We start from the raw sequence: 25,211 nt of genomic DNA, 5'->3' as shown, positions 1-25,211 counted from the left end.
CGCCAAGACATCCACCCGGGGGGGAATGGAGCCTGAACAGTTGGAGCTTCGAGATACTGGTAGACAGGTGGGGCCTGCCAGAAATCGATCTCTTTGCATCTCGACAAAACGCTCAGGTCGAAGCCTTCTCCCTAAATCCCAGGGACAATTCCAGAGGAGTAGATGCTTTAGCTCAGAGTTGAGACTTTTACTTGGCCTATACGTTCCCACCAATTCCGATTCTGCCGAAAGTTCTACATAAAATCCGAGAAGACCGGACTCCAATTATCTTGGTAGCCCCGTTATGGCCGAAAAGAAGTTGTTTCAACCTGATCTTCGAACTGCAGGTAGACTGCCCGGTACAGTTACCTGTGGAAGACAACCTCCTCTCACAGGGGCCCATTCGCCACTTGGATCCTCAAAAGTGGAATCTAGTCGCGTGGTTACTGAAGCCCAGGTACTGAGAGCCAAATGGTTGTCGGACCCAGTAATTGCTACTCTGCAGAGATCCAGAAAGCCAGTAACCAACGCTATCTACAATAAGGTCTGGAAAAATTTTTCATCCTTCCGTCTCCCTAACCTACCTGATCCGCTTCGCCCGAATATTTCACAAAGCCTAGATTTTCTACAAAAGGGCCTAGAGATCAGTCTTAGGCCTAGCAACCTAAAGGTCCAGGTCTCTGCTCTCAGCTCTGTCTTTGACCCGGATCTAGTGGTCATCGCTGGATCAAGAGGTTCATGACATCTGCCCTCCCAAATGAACCCTAAAAGACAGTTAACAGTTCCATCATGAGATCTCAACCTAGTGCTCCAGGGGCTTACAGGTCTACCATTTGAACCTTTGTCTTCCTGTTCTCCTCAAATCCTTGCATACAAGATGGCTTTCTTGGTGGCTATAACCACGGCTAGGAGAGTAGGAGAATTGCAAGCCCTATCAATAAGGGAGCCTTATTTGTTAATTAGAGACGACTCAATAGTCCTTTGCCTCAACCCTTCCTTTCTTCCAAAAGTGGTCTCTGATTTCCACTGTTCCCAAGAAATCGTCCTGCCATCTTTTTGCCAAAATCCAGCAAACTCGAAGGAGGAAAAATTCCACACTCTATGTCCTACGCATTGTCCTGCATTACTTAGAGCAAATCAGCTCTTGGAGAGTTGATCAAAATCTGTTTGTCCATCAGTCTGGTCAAAATAAAGGGAAGAAGCTGGCAAAGAGCACCATCTCTAATTGGATTAAAAGAGCTATAGCGGAAGCATATCTCGCTCAAAATAAATCACCCCCAGCGGGGGTCAAGGCCCACTCAACCAGGTCCACATCAGTCTCCTGGGCAGAAAAAGCAGGTGCGTCTGCAGAACAGATCTGCAGGGCGGCGACATGGTCTTCACTACACACTTTCTCCAAGCATTATAGATTGGACGTATTATCCAATAAGGATCTAGTCTTTGGCCGGAAAGTACTCCAGGCCGTTGTCTCACCCTAACACCAAATTAGTTGGTATTCCTCCGTATGCCGTCGTGGAAGGTGACTAGAGAAAATAGAATTAGACTTACTGGTCATTCGGTTTCTAGGAACCTTCCACGACGGCACTAATTCCCTCCCTATATTCCCGGATAAAAAATTCTAGGATTCAGAAGGTAAACCGGTGCTATGGTTTCAGTTATATGTCACTGGCAAGTGAGAGGTGGGAGGGCCTTTTAACCTCCCTGTGTTTCCTGTCCCCCAGCAGGGCAAAGAGGCAACCTCCGTATGCCGTTGTGGAAGATTCCAAGAAACCAAATTACTGGTAAGTCTAATTCTATTTTTTCTCTTTTTTAGTTTTGTTCCAATACACACAAAGGAAATAAAGGGGGTGTATAACAAAATGTGTAATCACAATAATTTTCTGGGAGAAATACTTCATTTTCTGGAACAATTTCAAGGGTGCCAACACTTTCTACAATGACTGTATAGTACACAGTGATATTCACGATTATTAATCAACGAAAGACGATTATTGCCCTATGAAATAAGGACTAATATATTCTTTGTAAGACACATTTTATTTATAAATTACATAACGTCATCCCTTTACTGTTTCACACGTTTCCTTGGATCCAGCTTATAAGCATGCAAAATGCACATGAGACGAGATGTTCCAGTCCTACACATGTACACATTATGCATCCTAAATTGTACATCCTGCACAGGTTGAGAAATTACTACTGTGTGTTCTTGTTGCATACCTCCCATTCACGCTCGGATAATTTCCCTAGGAAATAGGATTTATGTCCTTGAAGTCAGATGCATCACTGAGTCTTTGAGTTATATGTAGGAAAGGATTAACAGGACCTGTTTGTTAGTTTATGCATATTTCTTGATTTCATCGTACAATACGAGTACAAATGCGCCACCCATGCCTCTCAGAACGTTGGACCAAGCGCCCTTGAAGAAGGCTTTAGATCCTTCATCTTTGGCAATCTTCTTCCAGCAGTCAATTGTTCCCTTGTACATGATATCAGCTGTTTGGGGGGGAAAGCAAAACAAAATATTAAAAAAAAAAAAAGGAATTATAAAAAAAAGACAATTAGAAAAATTAAAGGCTGGATTACCCAACAGCGCCATATTTGCCTATGGATTACGTTATTTGGCCATTGCAGCTCAGCCTATTTCTGTGAATGTCACTAAGATGCAACACCAATCACAGCATGTCGACAGGAGTTTGTTGCAACGGAAACAAATTTTTATTTTCTACTCTTAGACAACTTTTCTTCTCAGGCCACATCCAAAGATCTGAACTATGTTCACACAGTGTTTTTTGTGGATCGGACCCTCTCAAAAATGGCTTCAAAACGTCTTTGAGACTCATCCTGAGAGGTTCCACCGAACACTTCAGAAAAAAAAAAAATGTCCCCAAATATTTCAAAACCGCGTCAGGAAAATAATATCTCCTAGAAAAAATTCTCCAGAAAATGAGGCGGTTGAAGTAGTTATTGATTAGCTTTTGAGCACTACAAAAAAAACGAAGTGAATATAGCCGAACGCCTAGCACTAGACTGTGAAATGAAGTCTGACAATGTATTGTAAGTAAAGTGCAGACTGTGTCCAATGCCAAGCTAGAGAATTTAGAATGCATGCATGGATATGAATGAAGAAATGATGTGATACAGATAATTTAAATAAAACACGTGACATGTCATGAAACCTTTACTAGACAAAATAATGCAGTGTGAATTTTACTCTCCGTGCAGGTTGTAAATGAAAGATTTTAAAAAATCACTAATTAAGCAACCAAGGACCAGGGCCAAAGTTCCCATAAGGCATGTGCCTAGGGCGGCAATAAGTAAGCAGCAGCACTTTCTAAAATATACATTTTTTTCTTATGATTCTGCTACTACCTCAGTGATATGACCCCACAAGCAGCACCACTCAGCAGCCGCATTACATATCATAGATTCTGTAAGCAGCTGCCATTACGGGATCTCATGATATGTTCTGTAACATCCCGCCCAGTGCCGGCCTTCCTGAGTATGTAATGGGCAAAGCGTGAAGAAGAGGATTGCTTTGTTATTTCATTGTGGCTTTATAAGGAAAAGATGCCGAGGAAAGTGCAGAAGAATAAGCTACGTCGTGAAAGCAAGTTAGAAAACTCCTCCTCTTCCTCTTATAGGATGATACATTGCACTTGATGCATCCCCTGTATCAAGTATATCAGGAGAGTATTCACATACAATTTTGTCCTCAGTTTTGGTGGTGATTTTTCTTGCTTTTTGTTTTACTATGATTCTATTTCAGTTATGGCAAAACCACAATGTTTTTACCTTGATTTTATGCACATTAAGGCTCCAAAATATCTGACAAATGTGTCACTGTGAAAATACCCGAAGGCATGAATCTCTAGAGCAGGGGTCCCCAAGTTGGGCCTCGGGAATTACATGTGGCTCGCAGGTCCCCGATGTGTGGCCCACGGCTGTCTTCCCGCTTGGTGACTTTTGTAAGCAGCCCAGAACAGAAAAGGAAATCTGGGTGCACATATATTGGTAGGGGGCATAAATATGGCAACCTGGCGATAGAATGATACTGCCAATTAGAGGGGTTATTGAAGATTAATGCAATAGTGTGGTGAGTGTGCTTTATACGAAATGGGGGTATGGTGAGGATCCCTGGATGTGAGTATACAGCCTATACGGGGTGGTGGTGCAGGGTCTTGGTGTACTTTCTGTTAGAGTTGAGCGACTTTGGTCGGATCGGGTTTCGTGAAACCCGAATGAAACAAAATAAGTTTCAGATGAAACTCGTCCGACTAGAGCAAAACAAAGTCGGAGTTTCGTCCGAAACCCGACCCCAATGCAAGTCAATGGGAAATAAAAGTCGGACGAAACTCCGACTTTTTTTGCTCTAGTCGGACGAGTTTCATCTGAAACTTATTTTGTTTCATTCGGGTTTCACGAAACCCGATCCGACCAAAGTCGCTCAACTCTACTTTCTGTGGATAAGCTTTGCCACTTTTTTTGTGTTTTCACCTTGTCTCACGGACAATATATGTTTGGGGGCTGTCTATTCCTTTGGGGTCTGCTCTGGGGCAGTTTAGATTTCCCCTTTTCTTGCTTTAGGCTTAGTCGAGGCGTCTAGAATCATCGTAGGTACGCTCCACGGCTACTGCTAGTTGTGTGGATAGGATCAGGGGTCTGCAATCTGCTTAGTTACCAACCTCTCCGGTTTTCTGTGGCTTAGCTTGGTCTTGATTTCCTCCTCGGTGACCCAATCATAACAGTAAACCATGTAAGTGCGAGGGCTCTGGGCTTTCACAAAATGTCGGCAGATCCTCCCGCACCACCCAACACCTGCAGCGATACACATCAGAACACCCCCTCATCCTGCAGCAATGCTCCACTCTTGCCTCCTCCAGCAGTGACCCTGTTCCACCGCTGCCGGTAAGGTATATCCACATTATAAGACGCACTCCAATTTTCCCCAAAAATTTAGGGGACAAAAGTGCGTCTTATAATCCGAAAAATACAGTACTTCTTTTGATAAGGGTGACAGCCTTTGGCCAGGAGCGTTAATGGCCAAAGCCGATGTGGAATCAGCTTTTAGAGTATTGCCTATTCATCCTAGTGGTTTTAATCCCTTAGGTTTTCAGTTATGTGGATGTTTTTACTTTGACAAATCTTTGCCAATGGAATGTTCGGTTTCCTGCTTTTACTTCGAGGCCTTTGCCTCCGTTATTGAATGGGTAACAGCTTTGAAACATGAAAGGGGGTATAGCCCACTATCTTGATGACTTCTCGTTTGAAGGTCCTAGAGATTTATCTGTATGTGAAGAAGTCCTGACTACGTTCCAGGCTGTTTGCAGTGATTTTGGTATCCCATTAGCTGTAAATAAAACCGTTTTACCAGTTGATTGTATGGAGTTTCTAGGCATTACTATAGATACTGTTACGGGTGAGTTATGATTACCTTCAAATGCAGACAGGCTATACAATGTTTGTTGAGTAAGAAGAAAGCGTCTGCTAAAGAAGTGGAATCCTTGTTGGGTTCTTTAGCTTTTGCGGGAAGAATTATGCCAGTGGGCAGGGTTTTTTGTAGGCGCCTGTCTGCTTGCATTGCTGGTATTAAGAATCCATGCTTTCATGCTAAATTATCCAAGGATGCAAGGGAGAATTTGGAGGTTTTGCTAGAATTTTTTGAGCCGTTCAATGATTTGCCAATGTGGCGGTCACAGTTTGTCCTGGATGAACAGTTGTTTTTCTTTACGGATGCTAGTAGCGTTGGTTTTAGTGTTTTTTTTTGGGATGGCGAGCGGTGTGCTGGTAGGTGGCATCAGGCCTGGATAGATAGGGGTATTACAAATATTGGCCTTCTGTTAGCATTAATTTTTATCCTGGTACGAATAGTTATTTGGGGTAGGAATTTGGCCAATAAAATTTTATCAGGTCTAGTAGCAAGGGTGTTTTATATTCTGTGAACTGTCTTTCTAGTAAATGTCATTTAGCGGTTAAATTATTGAGACACTTAGTGCTCTTATGTCTTAAATATAACATTTGGCTGAAAGTCGTGAATGTCAAATATAAATGCAATGCACTTTCTCATTTATAGTTTACAAGTTTTTTCAATCTTGTACCCAGCGCCCGGAGAGTAGGAGAGGAGTGCCCGGATAGGGGGCTAATCTGGCCTTAATTATGGATCTTTTGCAGCGTTCAGTGGCTGTTTCTACTTGGAAGAGTTACCTGTCAGCCTGGGATCTCTGGCCCAAGTTCTGCTTTACTGAAGGTTTAGACGTAGGGTCAAGTTCAGAGCAATCAGCATTAATGTTTTTGTTATTTTTGTTTGCTAAAGGTTTTGCTTATGCTATGGTTTCTAGGAATCTAGCCGGTATCTCCTTTTTCTTGAAAGTCTTGAGTCAGAAACCACTTAACTCTTATTTTATTGTCAAGCAGGTAATGAAGGGCTATAAGAAGAATCATTCTGTCTGGGATGGCAGGTGCCCCATCTCGCCGGGTATTCTGAAAGAATTGTGTATAATATCGAATTTGTGTTGTTTTGATGCTTTTGAGTCTTTGCTGTTTTGCACTGCAGCATCGCCAGGGGAGTAACTACTGAGGTTGCAGGGCTCGCAGCTGCGACGGGGCCCGCCCAGTCCAGCAAAGAAGCAGCCGACCTTCATGTGGGACCTGGGCTTCCATCACGTCCTGTGCCCCCTCCTCCAGCATGGACTCGGTTATTCTTCCCCCTGAGCTGGGCACTACACCCCCCAGTGTCTCAGGTGATGGAGGATGAGACCTGCTGCCATCACTCAAAGCCGACACCTCTTAATGATCAGTCACATGGAGCTCTGTGACTACAGAGTGCAGGGGGGAAGGCGGCTGATCAGTGCGCACAGGACCTGTGATGAGGTCACAGGAGGGGAGGAGTCAGGGGGTCACATGATCAGGGGCCTCAGTGTGTGCAGGACTCTGCTGTGCTGGTTGTCATGGATGAGGGTAAGTTTATGTGTGGGGTCAGGAGGGGTTTACAGTGTGGATGTAGCAGAGCTGTGTGTGTATGAGGTGTGCAGCGCTGTATGTGTACGAGGTGTACGGAGCGGAGCCATGTGTGTGCAAGTTTTATGGAGCAGAGCTATGTGTGTATGATGTGCATGGAGTGGAGCTGCGTGTGTGCAAGGTGTACGAAGCGGAGCCATGTGTGTACGGAGCGGAGATGTGCGTGTATTTTGGCATGGGGGGCCCCATTTGAAAGTTCGCACCGGGGCCCATAACTTTGTAGTTACACCACTGAGCATCGCTAATGTTTTTTTGGTTCTTAGAGTCGGTGAGCTATTGCCAAGAGGGCAAAATGGGTTAGAAGGTTTAACAGTTAACAAAATTTCCATTACAAATGGGTGGTTGGTTTTGTACATAGCCAAATCTAAATTGGACCAGGAGGGTAAGGGCAGTAGTTTAAAGTTCCTGTGTTTCTCGGAAGCTGTAAATTGTCCAGTTTTCTTATGCAGGAAATATATTAGGATTCGTCCTCCTGGGAGGATTAAGTTTCTCATTCATCGTTCTGGCAAGCATTTGATGTAGTTCCAAATTAGGAGCATACAGAGGAAGTGTCTGTCCAGGCTAAGCTTGGGTGAGAGATTTCTCTACCCATTCCTTCCGGATTGGAGCTGAGACAGAGGCTGCCAGGATTGGTTTAGGTGAAGCATTTATTAAGAAGTTAGGGAGATTGGGCTCAAAGTGCTATAAATTGTACATTCGTAAATAATGTGGAACTAGCTTTTGTTAGTCGTTTTCTTAGGTCTCACAGTGTGGATACTAGGCCATTCTTTCAATCACTGAGCTGAGTGGAGAGCAAGGCAACGATGTTATGGATTGAACCTGTCCATATCCCCTGATTTGGTCAGGGTGTTTTGGTCTGGCGTCAGGGGACAGAAATGGAACAGTCTCATGGAACAAGTGTCTGTAATGTGCAGCAAGTTTTCATCCCCAGACGTTATCATTATTCACCTCGGAAGGAACGACATTGGGGAAAGTTGAACTGTTGATTTATTATTTCAGATGAAACAGATTATGCTAGAGTTAAAAAATATGTTTCCTAAGGCTAGGGTCACACTGCGTTAAAGCAGTCCGATCGCTATACCACTAGCGCAGATGCTTCATCTGCGCTAGCGGTGATGGAGCCTCGGAGGCTGCAGCCCACGTCCGAGGCTCCGTCACAGAATAACGGCACATCGCTAGCGCATGCCGCTTTATGCTTGCTTTGCGATGTGCCCGATAATGGGAGGGAATGGTAGCGTTAACGGACTGCGTTACATCGCGTCATGCCACGGTGTAACGCAGTCCGTCTAACGGACTGCCATAACGCAGTGTGACTCCAGCCTAATACCATGTTAGTGCTTTCTGAAATTATTCCGAGGTTGCTGTGGTCTGAATCTGTGGACTTGAAATTTTGCAAGAAGATTCATAAAAGATTAAATCGGTCCATGAGTAAATTTATGCCATATATCGGCGGTTTTGCTTTTTTGGCATGTTGACTTGGAAGTTGGATTGCCAGGCCTTTTTTGGAACGATTCAGTGCATCTTTCGGAAATAGGTACTGACTGCCATTTTTAACCTTGATTTACAGGCTATGGTGGAATTGGCCCTTGATGTGGCGGGGCCACTTTTTTCCGTACTTTTGGTTAGGCAAGGTTGCCGTGGGGTAAGTCATTCAGGAAAATAAACGGACATCAGGTTTTGGATATGGTTAACGGGCTTGAGCTTTTGCTGAGCTGCATTTTGTTCTAAGTTTAAAGTTAGGTATGTGAATTTTTGATGGCATGTGAATTTTTAATAAAGGCCGTAGCCAAATCATTTCCAACCAAGTCAACTTGTCTTGTGTATTAATTAAATATTGTATGTTTGCAGGAATTGGCTGTGTAATGCCATCGACTGCGACCACTGAATATGCCTATGTCCAAAGGCCTGTGATGGCTGAGTGATGCTGCTCCCTGCCTGTACTTTCAGTACTGGAATAAAGGAACATTAAGAATCCAGTTAGAAGACATTTGAAGGTTTCTTCCAGTGTAACAACATCAAGGTCCAATTTTTTGGAATTATGTTCCCAAACTGAATGATTTCTACTTTATCTTACCTCCTTTCCTGCCAGACTGCATCATCATACGACGTCGGACAGTGTCAAAGGGATAGGAGACAAGACCAGCTACGGCAGTGACACTCTGAGCAATCATCCAGCTGACCACAATGTGCACATTCTTGGGATCTGGCAGCATGCCTATAAGAAAATCACAAATAGTAGATTAGCATGAGAAAATGGTAACTGACAGCTGTGGGCCTACGGTTGTGAAACAGCAGGTTACAAGAATGGAAAGGTACATACAACATGAGTGAAAAAAAATAATGGCATCTTGCCACACTGTCTGGTTGTTATGAATTTAATGTTATGACTGAGCATTTCATTTATCAGGTCTAACACGTGTTAGAATGATCATCTGGGAACCTGTTACCTGTTTTTGCTACCTCATCTAAGAGCAGTATGATGTAGGGGACAGAGAGCCTGATTCCAGTGATACATGACTTAGTTTACTGGGTGCAGCAGTTTTGATAAAATCCCTGTTTTCTTTGCTGCAGATCTTGCAGTGCTCGGAATGCTGAGCTCTGTATAAATCCACCCACACAAGTGATAGGCAGCTTTCTGTGTGCACTGTGCATAGGCAGAAAGCTGCTAATCAGTGATTGGGGCATGGTTCCACAGAGCAAGAGGACTACATGGCATTAGCCGCATAGGCCTCTAGTAATAATCTCCTGCTGATAAAATAGTAATTTTATTAAATCAACACTCAACCTTATAAGTGACGCATCACTGTAATCAGGATCTCTACATGTACGTCATGCTGCTCTCGGATTACATTGCAAACAACTGCTGACAGATTCCATTGGAAGGAAAATGATGGCGTTGTTTTATCTAACCACAAAAAAAAGTTTGAGGAGGGTTTGCTGATTAGTATAATTATGAAATAACATCTGATACAAATATTTGTTAGTAAAGATTCTTCATAGTATCTAAGTAGCGATGAGCGGACCAGTGGAAGTTTGGGTTCTGGTAACCGACCCGTACTTTATTCCAGAGTCCGGTTAAGGTGTCAGAACCCGAACTTCAGCCAGAACCCCAACCCCATTGAAAATAAAAGAGACCTGAACTGGAAAGAAAAAAATTCTCTCTCTGCAAGGACTTCCGGGAAAAGTCTCTGTTCAGCGTCTAGAACCGGACAGTAACTGTCCAGGACTAATGCCAATCGCATTGGTTGGGGTTCGCTCATCTCTATGTCTAAATTCAACATGGTCATTGGCTTTTTCTTACCCTTAGCAGTATCATAGACACCAAAGTAGGCTGCTCTGTAAATGATGATGCCCTGGACAGACACATTGAATCCTTGGTAGAGACCTTTAGCACCATCTGACTTCCAGATTTTGGCTAAGCAATCACCAAGGCCACTAAACTCTCTCTGGGCTGGGCCTTTACCCACATCAGCAGCTAGACGGGTTCTAGCGAAATCCAGAGGGTACACAAAGCACAAGGACGTGGCACCAGCAGCTCCTCCAGATGCTAGGTTACCAACAAAGAACCTCCAGAACTGAGTGTGCCTATCTACACCCCCCAGGAAGATTTGCTTGTACTTGTCCTTGAAGGCAAAGTTGAGAGCTTGTGTTGGGAAATAACGGATGACATTGGCAAGGTTGCCTCTCCAGAAGGAAATAATGCCTTGTTCTTTGGGAATTCGGACCACGCAGTCCATGATTCCCTTGTATTGCATGTCTACTGAAATCTGTTTGCTGGCATGCTGCACCTAAAGGCAGAAGAAAAGAAAAGGTAAGGATTTATGTAGACAAGAAATCTTACACGGTAGACTCATGGTTCATGGTAGGGGTGTGTTACACACTGCAGCTTTTTCCACTGTGGTTTTTTTTTTTTTTTTTACTTTGTTTTTATTGAATTAAAAAAAAATTTTCTTACATACATACGTACAACAATGCGGACATTTTTCAAAGCATGTACATCCAAACCTCTATAGTGGAGGATTCATTGGTACATGGAGCAATAAGACAAAACAAACATAAAACTGGGGGAGGGAAACATGACAGAAACAGGTACTTTTTTTTTTTTTTTTTACCCATTAGGCACTCATCATATGTGCCCAACGTTAAACTCAGGGCCCACCAGCACCAAAGTACATCTCCAACACCCAGCAATGACTCTTCGTAGCGGATAACCCAAGGACGTCGTTATATAGTTGTCTCCCCCAGTAATAGTTGTTCCTGATACCAGACCACATGACTCAATGTCACTCCGGGTGTGCTGTGGGAGCATAGAGATGAAAATTTCCCAAGTTTAAAAAAAACCTGTTCCCTTCCATCTTTATGCAAAGAAGCTTTGACCCAGTCCATCTGGAACAGAAACAACAGCTTTTCTAAAAAGATTCTAAATGGAGGGGCATGGTCGTGGATCCATGTCTGTAAAATGGCTTTAGTACCAGCTGCCGCCACCAAGTGTAGTAGTTTACAGGGCCCCTGGAGAGCAGGTGTATGTATCTCGATTTAGGTATCCAATTATGGCCCATAAGGGTTCGTCAGGAGCAAAATCTGTCAGATGTGTGGTGGTGAATTGTTGTACTCTCTCCCAAAATGGCTTAATAACTGGGCATGTCCACAGACAATGAAACAAGTTGGCTTCCGGGGATTGACATTTTAAAACACTTGGAAGTTGTGTACAGCCCCACTCTGTGACCCTTTTGTGGGGTCAGGTAAGATCTATGGCAGATTTTCAGCCTCATTTCTAGGAAACGAGCTGAAGGGAAGAATTTATAGGCTTGGCATAGAGCTTTCAGGATGGTGTCACAGATTAGGATGGTGTCTTCATTCTGCCATTTTGTTAACGGAAATTGAGACTGTTCGTATTCTAGGGCTGTGTGAATAAATTTATAATTAATGGCTATTTGGCCAGACTTAGAATTGGGTTTGGTGAACCATCTGAACAACGATGGTTTCCATTTGTGTTCAGAGAGACGTGCTAAAATTTTTGTAACATAACGTTTGCCTTGCAAGTATTGGAAGGGAGACAATATGACGTTTGGATATTTAAACACGTGGGCAAAATTGTTGGTACCCCTCATTTAATGACAAAAAAAACCCCACAATGGTCACAGAAATAACTTGAATCTGACAAAAGTAATAATAAATCAAAAGTCAATGAAAATGAACAAATGAAAGTCAGATATTGCTTTTCAACCATGCTTCCACAGAATTTTTTAAAAACAGAACTCATAAAATAGGCCTGGACAGAAATGATGGTACCCCTGAAATAATGTGACAAAAGGGACATCTTAAATCACAGTGTGTCCAATAATTAGCATCACAGGTGTCTACAATCTTGGAATCAGTGAGTGGGCCTGTATAGAGGGCCACAGATACTCACTGTGGTGTTTGGTGACATGGTGTGTATCACACTCAACGTGGACCAGAGGAAGCGAAGGAAAGTTGTCTCAGGAGAGTAGAAAGAAAATTATAGACATACATGTTAAAGGTAAAAGTTATAAGACCATCTCCAAGCAGCTTGATGTTCCTGTTCTACAGTTGCACATATTATTCCGAAATTTAAGCTCCATGGGACTGTAGCCAACCTCCCTGGACGTGGTCACAAGAGGAAAAAAGAAAACAAATCAAAAGAGACGTATAATAGGAATGGTAACAAAAGAGCCCAGAAAAACTTCTAAACAGATTAAAGGTGAACTTCAAGCTCAAGGAACATCAGTGTCAGATCGCACCATCCGTCGTTGTATGAGCCAAAGTGGACTTCATGGGAGATGACCAAGGAGGACACCATTGTTGAAAAAAAATCACAAAAAAGCCAGACTGGAATTTGCCAAACTAAAGGTTGATAAGCCACAAAGCTTCCGGGAGAATGTCCTATGAACAGATGAGACTAAAATGGAACTTTTTGGCAAGGAACATCTGCTCAATGTTCACAGATGGAAAAATGAAGCATATAAAGAAAATAACACTGTCCCTACTGTGAAACATGGAGGAGGCTCTGTTAAGTTCTGGAGCTGCTTTGCTGCATCTGGCACAGGGTGTCTAGAATCTGTGCAGGGTACAATGAAATCTCAAGACTATCAAGGGATTCTAGAGAGAAATGTGCTACCCAGTGTCAGATAGCTTGGTCTCAGTCGCAGGTCATGGGTCTTGCAACAGGATAATGACCCAAAACACACAGCTAAAAACACCCAAGAATGGCTATGAGGAAAACATTGGACTATTCTGAAGTGGCCTTCTATGAGCCCTGACCTAAATCCTATTGAGCATCTTTGGAAAGAGTTGAAACATGCTGTCTGGAAAAGTCAACATTCAAACACGAGACAACTAGAGCAGTTTGCTCTTGAGGAGTGGGCCAAAATACCTGTCGAGAGGTGCAGAAGTATCATTGACAGTTACAGGAATCGTTTGATTGCAGTGATTGCCTCAAAAGGTTGTGCAACAAAATATTAAGTTAAGGGTACCATCATTTCTGTCCAGTCCTATTTCATGAGTTTTATTTTTTTTTAATTTCTGCGGAAGCGTGGTTGAAAAGCAATGTCTGACTTTCATTTGTTCATTTTCTTAGATGTTTGATTTATTATTACTTTTGTCAGATTCAAGTTATTTGTGACCATTGTGGGTTTCTCTGTCATTAAACGAGCGGTATCAACAATTTTGACCACGTGCGTACACTGCATCTCCACCATTGAGTACAGCCACTGCTCCTCAAAATGGACTAAGTGCTTAAAGGGAATCTGTCACCACTTTTTTGGGCTATCAGGTAAAAATATCATTCAATTTAGTGTCCCCTATGCATTACACAAGTACTTTTGATGCTCCCTGACTCCCCACGTATGATCCATAAATACCGTTTTTATTCCTCCCGCGCTGTATGTAAATATGCTCGCTCTGGTCCGATGAGCATGGCTTATTGTCAGTCTCTCTCCCCTCCCCCCCCCCCCCCCCCGCTTTCTCTACGCATTCCTTTCGGGGAATTTCTGCGTTTGCGTAGAGTTTTGGTGCATGCGCATTAAAATGGCCTCTCGCGTGTGTAGTATGCTTTGCCCAACTGTTGGCAAAGCATGAAATCACTATTAAGCATGCGCCGGCATACGCGATTGCTTTCTATGGCCCGGAAGTATACTATGTACTTCCGGTACATAGAAAGCAATCGCGTATGCTGGTGCAGGCTTCAGGCTTTCAAAGACATTTAAAAGAAGTATTGTATATTCTTCAGACATTTTCCGTTAGAAAGATACTCAGTAGTAACCTTACAAATCAATGTGAAGGTTAAATTTTTTTCGTGCATTTATTGGCCTTTTCTTCAGTGCTCAGTGGCATTCAACAGCAGAAAAACATGCACAAAAAAAAAAATGTCCGTTGAATTGATAGAATGAAATGAGCCCCACAACCTAATGATGGGAAACTACCACACCAGAGTTCGAAGCAATAATTGTAGGTACGGGTAATAGTGGCACATAGATGACAAAACCCCCACAGTACTGACAGCAGAAACCCACAATCTGGTTATTGTCAGCAAACAAGGAGCATTGTTCTCACACCTGTTTGCACCCCAGACCTCTGTGCCCAATAGTGCCTACTGTGGCTGTAGCGACTTTATATATATGATGAACCTTTTAATACGTGACTACTCCATAATCCGCTCTGTGCGTCACATTTGCTTCTTCATATCTTTCACATTTTGAAGAGCTTTTTGCACTTTTAAAGGGAATTTGACAGCTGATACATGTGCTCGATCCACGGACAGTGGCTGTATGATTCCAGCCATGTTTATTTGACTCTTGAATGGAAGCAGCCGGCGCATGCTCAGTAACTAGCGGTGACGTCACCGCCCATCACTGAGTGCGCTCTGCTCCATTCATTCCCCAGTCATTTACAGTCGGGAGAGGCTGTGTTAGCAGCGCTCCGGCTGTAAATGTATTAACCCCTGAGATGGATTTACGCCGTGGGACGTGACTGAGCGCCGGACAGGTAATGTATATAGTTGCTTTATTATTTTCACCTTTTTTTCAGAACATCGAGGGCTTCGCAAAGGAACTAACAGTGTAATAACAGTGTAATAAAGATTATAAATATGTGTGTTGTATTCTTTCATTAATTTATTCTTATTGTGTTTATTTAACCCATTATTTACTGTAGGATTAGTAATGGATAGGTGTCTTATTGACACCTCTCTCTCAATTACTAATCCGGGCTTAATTTCACCTTATAATAGAAAGGTGGCATTAACCCATTATTACCCCCACTTGCCACCACTACAGGGTAAGTGGGAAGAAAGGGGCAAAGCTCCAGATTAGGTGCATCTAATAGATGCGCCTTTCCTGGGCAGCTGGGGGCTGCTGTTTTTAGGCTGGGGGGCAAGATCAATGGCCCCTTACCAGCCTGAGAATATCAGCCCTCAGCTGTCGGCTTTAGTCAGGTTGGTTGTCAAAAATAGGTGGGACCCCACGCCGGTTTTTTAAATTATTTATTTAACTAATTAAAAAATCAGCGTGGGGACCCCTCTATTCTTGAGAACCAACCTTGATGAAGCTGACAGCTGAGAGATGCAGCCCCCAGCTGTAAGTTTCGTCTGGTTGGTTCATAAAATGAGGAGGACCCCACGTCGGGTTTTCAATCATTCTTCTCTCCTGCCGGCAGAGCAGGAGAGAAGAATCACAGCCGCGGTCAGCACCAGATGCCAGGAACAGCGCTTACTATAGCTCTTCTTCCCAGCGGCCGTCCGTGAGCACAGAGGACAGTGTGAACAGTTCTCCGTGTGCAGCACATGTTGCGGGCCGTGTGTCCTTGTTAAAACGGACATGTCAGCGTATTTGCACACAGACACACGGTCCATGAAAACACGCTGACATGTGCACAGACCCATTCATTTGAATGGGTCTACGTGTGTCAGTGTCTCCGGTACGTGAGAAAACTGTCACTACATGTACCGGAGCCACTGACGTGTGAAAGAGGACTCAAGGATAGGAGTTAACTCCTGAGATTCCTGGCACCTCTCTGCAATCCATGATTTCTACACAAGGGTTCGCTGCTCACTTCCCTCTGTCTTCCTCTCAGCTCCTAAACTGCTATCAGCCCTGCAAAAAAATCACAATGTCCTGGCTCAACAAAATCAGAAGCTTCAAGGGCAGTTCTCCTTATTGCTGTGCTCTTTCCTGAACCGTGTGCTTGTTCAAAGGCTCTGTTATCTCTATGTGTAAATAGATTGACAACAAACTTCAAAGCAAGAAATGATGGACCTTTATGTGTCACATAATTATTACTTATCGTTTATTATATTTTTATATTATATTATTTAGGACCAGGCTACTGTACCAGAACCGTCATTCAAGAGGTAGGGCCGTCCCCCCCCCAGCAACAAGAAAGTGGAGAGACTGTAAAACTTTGCGCTGCTCAAGACACAGGTTTAGAATATATGGTCTAATAAGTTATCTACAGTGTACCATCACTAGATTACTGATATGTCTTAGCATCAAACATCGCGGACACTGAGGCTAAGGATATAGGAATGCTACTGGAAACAGAAGTATAGCAGTGTAGCAGCATTGAGAATAATAATAAATAAAATCTTTTGTCCAAAAAATACAAAAAACCCAACTAATAGGAATACTGAGTGTCTGATATGTTCACTTCTTTTTTCAGGGAACTTGAACAGAAAAATTGGATTTGACCATGACGTAGCGGGACTCAATCTTTAAGTCTCCCAGCCGGACTGATTCAAAGGTCACTACTAGCAGTTCTCTGCTTATTAACGGAAGTTAGCTGTTTCTAGTAATACTAACTTCTCGTAGTTTCAGGAAATCCCTCCACAATGAACAGATTCTAAACTTTTCTTATGTATTGAACATCTAATGAGACTGTGCAAAGGTCATTGTGAAGGAAGGGACAGCAGGGGGAGCTGTAACATCGCCTGTAGTGATTGGTGGATCCTGTGTCATCAGCTGTGTATAGAGGTGTTATGTGTCCATGTATTCCTGCCTCTGGAGACTGCTACTATACTGAAAGCACAGGAAGTATGAGACTAACAATGCCCCCAGTGGCCAGTGTACAAATTGCAAGATTGCTAATTTTGTTTTTTTTATTTAAATAAAGATCATGAGTTGAAAAAATATTGCTATAAGGCTACTTTCACATTTGCGTTGCACAGACCTGCGTCGGTCTGCGCACGGCCTGCGTACCCAATGCTAAGGATAGGGTGTCCAGGTCGCATGCAGCGTCATGCGCCCATAGGCGGAGCTAACAGGAGGAGGCGTGGCAGGGGCGGAGCTTAGCGGCGCAGACCGACGCAGGTCTGTGCAACACAACTGTGAAAGTAGCCTAAAATATAAAAAAATGCAAGTAACAGAAAAAACTGATTTTAAAAAATAATTTCTTGATAATTTTTTTACAAAATAAAAATAGATTGCAAAGAGTTGAAAAAGGAGCCATATTATTTAACTCTACAACTACTGTTACTTGATGTGTGTGACATTGAGGTAAAACTCGTGATTAAAAGATTCACTGCATCAAAGGGAATCCTCCGGATCAGAATATTGATGGCCTATCCTTAGGATACGTCATCAATGTAAGATTGTGACCAATTCCAGGCAGCCATCACCCTCCAGCCCATTTTAAGTTTCCATTACCTTGTCAGACTGCACCTGGTCCACTAAGCCAGGGTTCCCCAACTCCAGTCCTCAAGGCCCACCAACAGATCATGTTTTCAGGATTTCCTTAGTATTGCTCAGGTGATAATTGCTTCACCTGGGCAATACAAAGGAAATCCTGAAAACATGATCTGTTGGTGGGACTGGAGTTGGGGAACCCTGCACTAAGCAGACGTGTACAGGTAATCATAATGCTGTCCCATTCAAATAAATAAGAGACGAGTAGTCACCTTCAAATATCTGATTGGTGCAGAATGCCATAGGTCAGACGGCTAAGGGCAGTGGCAGATGACTGTATTTTTGGTCCGAGAGCGATCCGACAAACATCGCACATGTCCAATTTTTTCCTCGGACAGAGACTGTTATATACCCGAGTTTGATCCGAATATCGGATCGCAGTCAGCCATGCAAATCAATGAGTCTGTGGAACACATTGGACTGCACTCGGATGACAGCTGATTTCCACTGATTCACAGAATGGAGAAGATGGAGATTTTTTTTTTCTCCATCTTCTACTCATCGGAGAGAGTCGGATCACACTCTGATTAAGCTCTGATCAGAGGGTCATTAGCATAATTGGCCCTTTTCTCTCGGATCAGAGAATCCACAGTCTGCACCTGCCCTATTGATTGGCCATCAATACTCTGACCCTAGAATACTCTGACCCTGAAAAACCCCTTTTAATCATGCTATAAATGATTAACCTCATGAAAAGTATTTGTTTTAATACATTTATTGGGGTCTGATTTCATGATAATCATAATGTGAATGCATTTATATTTGCAATCAATTAGCACAGTAAATAGTTCCATAATATTTCATGCAAGAGGAAAAAAAAAAAAAATTGATCCAGCTTAAGACGGAGGCGGCTGCAATTTTACAAAGCTTTATTGGCCTACTTGACATGACTAAGACTTTTTTTAGTTGAAACGCGTTGATCCTCCTCACTGGTGTACTTGGTGTTTGCTATAAGAGATTTTTATAGAACCAACATATTTTTAAGTTGTCCAATAAAGCTTTGTAACATTGCAGCCGCCTCCGTCTCAAGCTGGGTCAATTTTTTTCTTCCTCTTGCTCCTAATGCATGTGGATGCTCACCACAGTCCGTGCTGGGCGTTGGCAGGCTTGGGGATTGCATTGCGGACGGGTAAGCTGACTACACTTTCTTTACTTATAATATTTCATGCACCATTCCACATATACTGAAACATTAAATGCACTATTAATTCTACCCACGCTGTGACAGGCAAATCACAACAGAAAGACAATGATTACATAGCAGTGTCACTAGATGCCAGCGTCTGAGAGGCGGACTTGGCATGTGTTCCAGGGCCTCCATGTGACAGGTCTAAAAACAGTCAATGGGCAGCGCAGGAGACACTTTCCATATTTAGGCACGCCAAGCTTGCCTGGAATATGCCATGTAGTGCCCTCCCTGCAGAGCTGGCCACTGCCCATTCTGGCTGCCGTGTAGCCTGACACTATGGTGTGTTCGTCTTATGACCTTCCCTACTGCTTACAGCAAAGATGGCATCTGGAGAATAAGAGGGGGCAAACCTTTACAGACCGCACAGGTGACCTCGCACAGCAGGTATTCTACGTAATCACAGAAAACACAAGGAAACCTCTAATTATAGGGATTATGCAATTATAGGGCTACGTGCACTGTTACCCCACTATTAAATATTGTACATATCTTATGGATTATAACTAGGCATACTGTTACATCAATCATTGCTACTACTAATAATAATAGTAATAATAATCTCGTTACCTGCAGCAAAAGTTTTACTCTCTCAATTGGGGCCACAGCCGTCTTAGAAATGGCCGCAGCAATCCCTCCAGCTAAAAAGTCCTTGAGAAAGCTGATCGCTTGGTCACTCATCTTGGAGGTGGTCGAGTTGAAGCCCCTGCTTCCTTACAATACAATGTGAGTCCTTCTCCAGGCAGCTCCCCAGTCTGCACTGACAGCCAAAATAGGACGAGCGACAGACGAGCTCCTCTTTATAAAGACACTAGATCTCCCCCAGGGGTGGGATCTTGGGGGATGCTTGTAATTGGCTGTTGTGTCCAGATCGGAGGGCACCGGGGGCATGGGAGACAAGTTGCTTCATGGAGACCCCCATGATTCACATAGGGACATTTAAAGGACATTTTAATGTTATCTGCTCCACAGTGAACGGCTTTTTGTCACGGCATGTACCCATTATATTAATAGCATGCTGGGTAGACTAAGAAAGGATGGGGGCATGGAGGAATCAGAATAATGGTGCAAATAATGGGAAGACCCCCTACTCCCTAATAGCCTTCACTTAACCTTAATGTGCAATTTTGACCTGGACTGATTGCGCCAATAATAAAAATGATTAAACTTTTTAATACAATGTTCATTTTTAACCAGTTTATAATAAGTGGACATTGAGTGTTGAGGTGATGAATACTCATTATTAGAGATCAGATTTTCATGTTTGCCCCATTCCCAGAGAGGCAACATCGCCCTTTCCCCATTACTCTATGAGCCGAATTGCTTTGTCCTTCGTCAGGACACTTTGTGGATTTGCCCCTGTGCATATCTTGCTCGGTCCATTAGCAGCTTTCCTCTTCATTAGCAGTGGAGATTCAGTAGTGGTGATTTCAGCTTCTCCGATCACTTACTTCATATAGTTTTTGTAGCAATGTATAAGATGCTGAATTTTTTGTACATGGTTGTGACTCCAGAACTGGCACAACTCAAGTCACCTTCACATCAACTTCCGTATGACATTGTGGGTACAACGTCAATGCCAATCAGAGAAGCCACCATGTGACACTCGCTGACACCGGAGAGCACAAGCTGCTCTGTCCCTGGATAACTGTTACTATGGCTCCACAGGACACCAGGGCTACAAATAAATCAGCACATGATGCCACAGGAAGAGTCAGGGAAAGAGCAGTCCGCGTCCTGTCCGCTCTATGTGGTCACCTAAGTGAAAGGGTCTTCTTCAAGGTTGCGGTGCCAGCCTGCCTGCTGCCAGTTACTTGTCACTGAACTGTTGTTCCCTTTGTTCTAAATCTACAAATGATAAATCTATTTCCTGCCCATCACAAATCAGAAACAAACCTCCAAGTGCTGAACCTTTTTCTTTTTCTATTAGTCTTTTTTTTCCCATCGTGGACGCTCCCCAAGCACCCTCCGACACACACTGGTCCCACTGCTGGCACATTACTTCTTTTTTTAAACTGCTACATGTCACCTCATCAGCCAGACATATACAGATGTTCGTGATCAGCTGGTTCACCTGAGTTTTTTTGTAAAAGTTTGTGTTCGGGGCCGGAGATGACACAAACTTGCGTCCGAACCCCAAACTTGGACTTTACAAATATGAAATGAGGAGGGAGGGGGGCTGTAAAAAAAATAAAAGCATAAAATTAATAATAAACATTATAATTATACTTACCTGTCCAGCGACGTGTCCTCCTGTCCCGCTGTCTCCCAGACGCATCTGCTTCCAGGGCCACTCATTAAGGCGATATTCACTGCACTCAGCAGTCTTCGGCTTTTTCCATCAGTGTGCGGGCTTTTTTTAAACAGCCGGCCCTGGACCCGAACTGTAACATGGGTTTCCCATGGAAACTGTGTTCGGGACCTTGTGACCGAACAGTATGTGTTCGGTAGGTGTCTAGAACTTTATAGTTTGGGTTCGCCTATCCCTAGTCTTAAATTCTGCCATTTACAGCTTTATTTAGTTACCAAACTTTCTGAATCTTAAGGTGAAAAAATAGCGGAAAAACCGGCAGGTAGGAAGGTATATATAAATGATTGGCTCCGATGTGAAGCCCTGAGTGCCTGGACTTGGTTTGAACAGTCATTCTGTACTGACAGAATCCCTTTAAAGGCTTCTTTCATTAAAGGGAACCTGTCTTTTAGAATAATGCTATTAACCTGCAGATATGAGTTTAACCTGCATGTTAATAGCATTCTGACACTGTGTGGCGGTAAAAAACAGATGTGACATGCACACATATGAACAAGTCGGTAGGACACTGTTCATACCACCCACTGACTCAAACACAAACAGAGCACAGAATGACAATTGTGCAGAAATATCCTGCAGTAAAACATATACCAGTAGTCAGCAAGTGCTGATAAAAAGATAACAAATACAGGGTATTTAGTCGATACTTTTTTTGCAAAAAAATGTATACCAAGCTGCTCCACCGCGTCAAGGTAACCCTGCTTCAATAGGGGTTACCTTGACGCGGTGGAGCAGCTTGGTATACATTTTTTTGCAAAAAAAGTATGACTAAATACCCTGTATTTGCTATCATCTTTTTATCAGCACTTGCTGACTACTGGTATATGTTTTACTGCAGGATATTTCTGCACAATTGTCATTCTGTGCTCTCTGTTTGCACTGTGTGGCAGTACTGAGAGCCCCGCTTTCGGGAGAAAATGGCGGCGTTTGGCGTTATGTCATAGGGGTAGTTTCAGTCACCGCTCTGTGTGTAGACAGCAGCAGATGTAACCGTGCTGCCAGCACTGACTGACAGCAGCTCAGCATTAGAGCTCAGCATTAAAGGCAGCTGTCAGTCACTCTATATACATACCAGTGACTGAAACCGTGCCGTGGCGCCCCATGACTCAAAGTCTGCTGGGGGGAATAAAGTTAATTTCCTCTCGGCAGCAGGACTCTGCAGTGTGGCTAGTGCAAGGTATCAGACCGCTATTCACCTGCAGATTAACCCCACATCTGCAGATTAATAGCATTATTTTACATACAATGCTTGATTAAAAAAAACACCATATCAAGTGCATGCTGAGCTTAGAAAAGGCCAAGGACCCAAAAGGCTGTGAAATAATAGGTTAGCCTATTGACTTACATCTTGGGGCAGCATGGTGGCTCAGTGGTTAGCACTGCAGCCTTGCAGCAATGGAGTCCTGGGTTCAGATCCCTCCAAGGACAACATCTGCAAGGAGTTTGTATGTTCTCCCCATGTTTGCGTGGGTTTCCTCCGTGTACTCCGGTTTCCTCCCACATTCCAAAGACATACTGATAGGGAATTTGGATTGTGAGCCCCATTGGGGACAGTGATGATAATGTGTGTGAACTGTAAAGCGCTGCGGAATATGTTAGCGCTATATAAAAATAAAGATTATTATTATTGTCTTTTTGCTGTAAAGAACATGGCAAGCAAGATAGTTAGAGCACAAGAAAAAAAATCAGGGTGCTATTGCTAAATACTCTGAGCGTAACACCACCCTAAAAGTTAGTTCATACAAACCATCAAGTTGCGCTAAAGGACCGCTAACCGGCAGTCATTAAACCCCTTAGTGACCGAGCCAATTTTGCACTCAATGACCGAGCCAATTTTTACAATTCTGACCACTGTTCCTTTTATGAGGTTATAGCTCAGGAATGCTACAAAGGATCCCACTGATTCTGAGAATGTTTTCTCATGACTTATTGTACTTCATATTAGTGGTAAAATTTATTTGATATGACTTGCGTTTATTTATGAAAAAAAAAAAGGAAATTGGCCAAAATTTTGAAAATGTTGCAATTTTCAAACTTTTAATTTTCGTGCCCTTAAATCAGAGAGTGCTGTCACACAAAATAGTTAATAAATAACATTTCCCACATGTCAACTTTACATCTGCACAATTTTGGAAACTTTTTTTCTGTTATTACATAATAAGGGTTAAAAGTTGACCAGGGATTTCTCATTTTTCCAGCAAAATTTACAAAGCCATTTTTTTAGGGACCACCTCACATTTGAAGTGAGTTTGGGGGGTCAATATAGCAGAAAATACCCAAAAGTGACACCATTCTAAAAACTGCACCCCTCGAGGTGCTCAAAACCACATTCAAGAAGTTTATTAACCCTTCAGGTGCTTCACAAGAACTAGGGCACTATGGAAGGAAAAAATGAACATTTTACTTTTTTCACAAAAAAATTAATTTGAAACCAAACTTTTTTATTTTCACAAGGATATCAGGAGAAAATGTACCACAAAATTTGTTGGTCAATTTCTCATGAGTACGCCGATACCCCATATGTGGGGAAAAGCCCTGGCAGCACGGTGGCTCAGTGTATAGCACTGCAGCCTTGCAGCGCTGGAGTCTTGGGTTCGAAGCCCACCAAGGACAACATCTGCAAGGAGTTTGTATGTTTGTGTGGGTTTCCTTTGGGTACTCTGGTTTCCTCCCACACTCCAAAGGCATAGTGATAGGGAATTTAGATTGTGAGCCCCATCGGGGACAGCGATGATAATGTGTGCACACTGTAAAGCGCTGCGGAATATGTTAGCGCTATATAAAAATAAAGATTATTATTATTATTATTATTATTATTATTAAAAGCCACTGTTGGGCACATGACAGGGCCCAGAAGGGAGGGAGCAGTGTTTGACTTTTTGAATGCAAAATTGGCTGGAATCAAAGGTGGTCACCATGTTGTGTTTGAAGACCCATGATGTGCCTAAACAGTGGAAACCCCCAATTCTAACTCCAACCTTAACTCAGCCCTACCCCTGACCCTAATCCCAACCCTAACCTTAACTACAATCCTAACCCCAACACCACAACCGTAACCCCAACCGTATCCCCAACACAACCCTTACCTCAAAACAACACTAACCCCAACACAACCCTAACTCCAATACACCCCTAGCTCCAACCCTAACCTCAACACCACAAACGTAACACCAACCGTAACCCCAACATAACCCTAACCCTAGCTCTAACTCCAACTTTAACCCTAGCCCCAACCCTACCCCTTGCCCAACCTGCAACACTGAAAACGGTAAAAACCTACCTGAATCATGTTCTCCGAGGTCTCAGCTACCCCCAGTAGTCGAGACCCCGGAGATTTTCCGACGCTGGGGGGCGCTATACCCTTTTTTCTCAGCGCTGTTAAAAAGTGGCACTGAGGAATAAGTACCCTTAACTGCCACCACTAAAAGGCGCATCAGCAGTCGCTAAGGCCTCTTTCACACATCCGGTTTGTGCCGTCAGGCACAATCCGGCATGTGTGTAAAAAAACGGATCCGGTTTTTTTTGCCGCCGGATGCGTTTTTTTGTCATTGAGAAGCACATGCGCCGGATCGCGCCGCATGTGCTTCCGTTTGTTCCGGTTTTTACCGGATCCGGCTGAATTCCTCTGTCCGGCGGCCGGACAGGACAGGTGCTGCAGCGTTTTTTTGTCCGGCGAAAAAAGCCGGACATGGACGTATGCGGCCCTTCCGGCTCTGCGGGACAATGTTTCTCAATGGCACATTCCGGCCGCCGGATCAGACTTCTACCTGATCCGGCCACCGCATGCACGGTTTTACCCTGTGCGCATGCCCGGATATCTCGCTCTCTCTTTAACCCGTTCTCTCTCTCATACCCCGGTCTCTCTCTCTCTCTTTCATATCCCGTTCTCTCTCTCTCTCTTTCATGCCCCGTTCTCTCTCTCTCTCTTTCATGCCCCGTTCTCTCTCTCTCTCTCTTTCATGCCCCGTTCTCTCTCTCTCTCTTTCATGCCCCGTTCTCTCTCTCTCTCTCTTTCATGCCC

The 25,211-nt window shown here is 43.5% G+C and overlaps 1 protein-coding gene across 1 annotated transcript; it reads right to left on the bottom strand.

Annotated features, from left to right (window-relative positions):
- Window positions 1-1,997: 1,997 nt before the first annotated feature.
- On the bottom strand, window positions 1,998-19,662 carry SLC25A4 (solute carrier family 25 member 4). Its single transcript, XM_073578552.1, has 4 exons — window positions 19,450-19,662; window positions 10,298-10,784; window positions 9,071-9,211; window positions 1,998-2,475 (listed from the first exon to the last, which is right to left on the bottom strand). Exons 1-4 carry the CDS (start codon window positions 19,558-19,560, stop codon window positions 2,318-2,320), a joined length of 897 nt encoding a protein of 298 aa, XP_073434653.1. The 5' UTR covers window positions 19,561-19,662; the 3' UTR covers window positions 1,998-2,317.
- Between the last annotated feature and the right edge of the window lie 5,549 nt (window positions 19,663-25,211).

Source organism: Dendrobates tinctorius, unplaced genomic scaffold (assembly GCF_039654945.1).
Source record: "Dendrobates tinctorius isolate UK_male_01 unplaced genomic scaffold, ASM3965494v1 ptg000008l, whole genome shotgun sequence".
Taxonomy (NCBI): domain Eukaryota; kingdom Metazoa; phylum Chordata; class Amphibia; order Anura; family Dendrobatidae; genus Dendrobates; species Dendrobates tinctorius.
Note: the sequence above shows the minus strand (reverse complement) of the source record. Positions and strands in the feature narration are given on the sequence as shown.

What these genes read in the sequence shown, in the direction of transcription:
- SLC25A4 (XM_073578552.1), bottom strand. Translation starts at nt 19,560, where the DNA reads ATGAGTGACCAAGCGATCAGCTTTCTCAAGGACTTTTTAGCTGGAGGG. An exon ending in GAGTAAAACTTTTGCTGCAG is followed by an intron (nt 10,785 to 19,449) that starts GTAACGAGATTA and finishes TTCTGCCTTTAG; the next exon opens with GTGCAGCATGCCAGCAAACA. An exon ending in TGTCTATGATACTGCTAAGG is followed by an intron (nt 9,212 to 10,297) that starts GTAAGAAAAAGC and finishes ATTTTCTTATAG; the next exon opens with GCATGCTGCCAGATCCCAAG.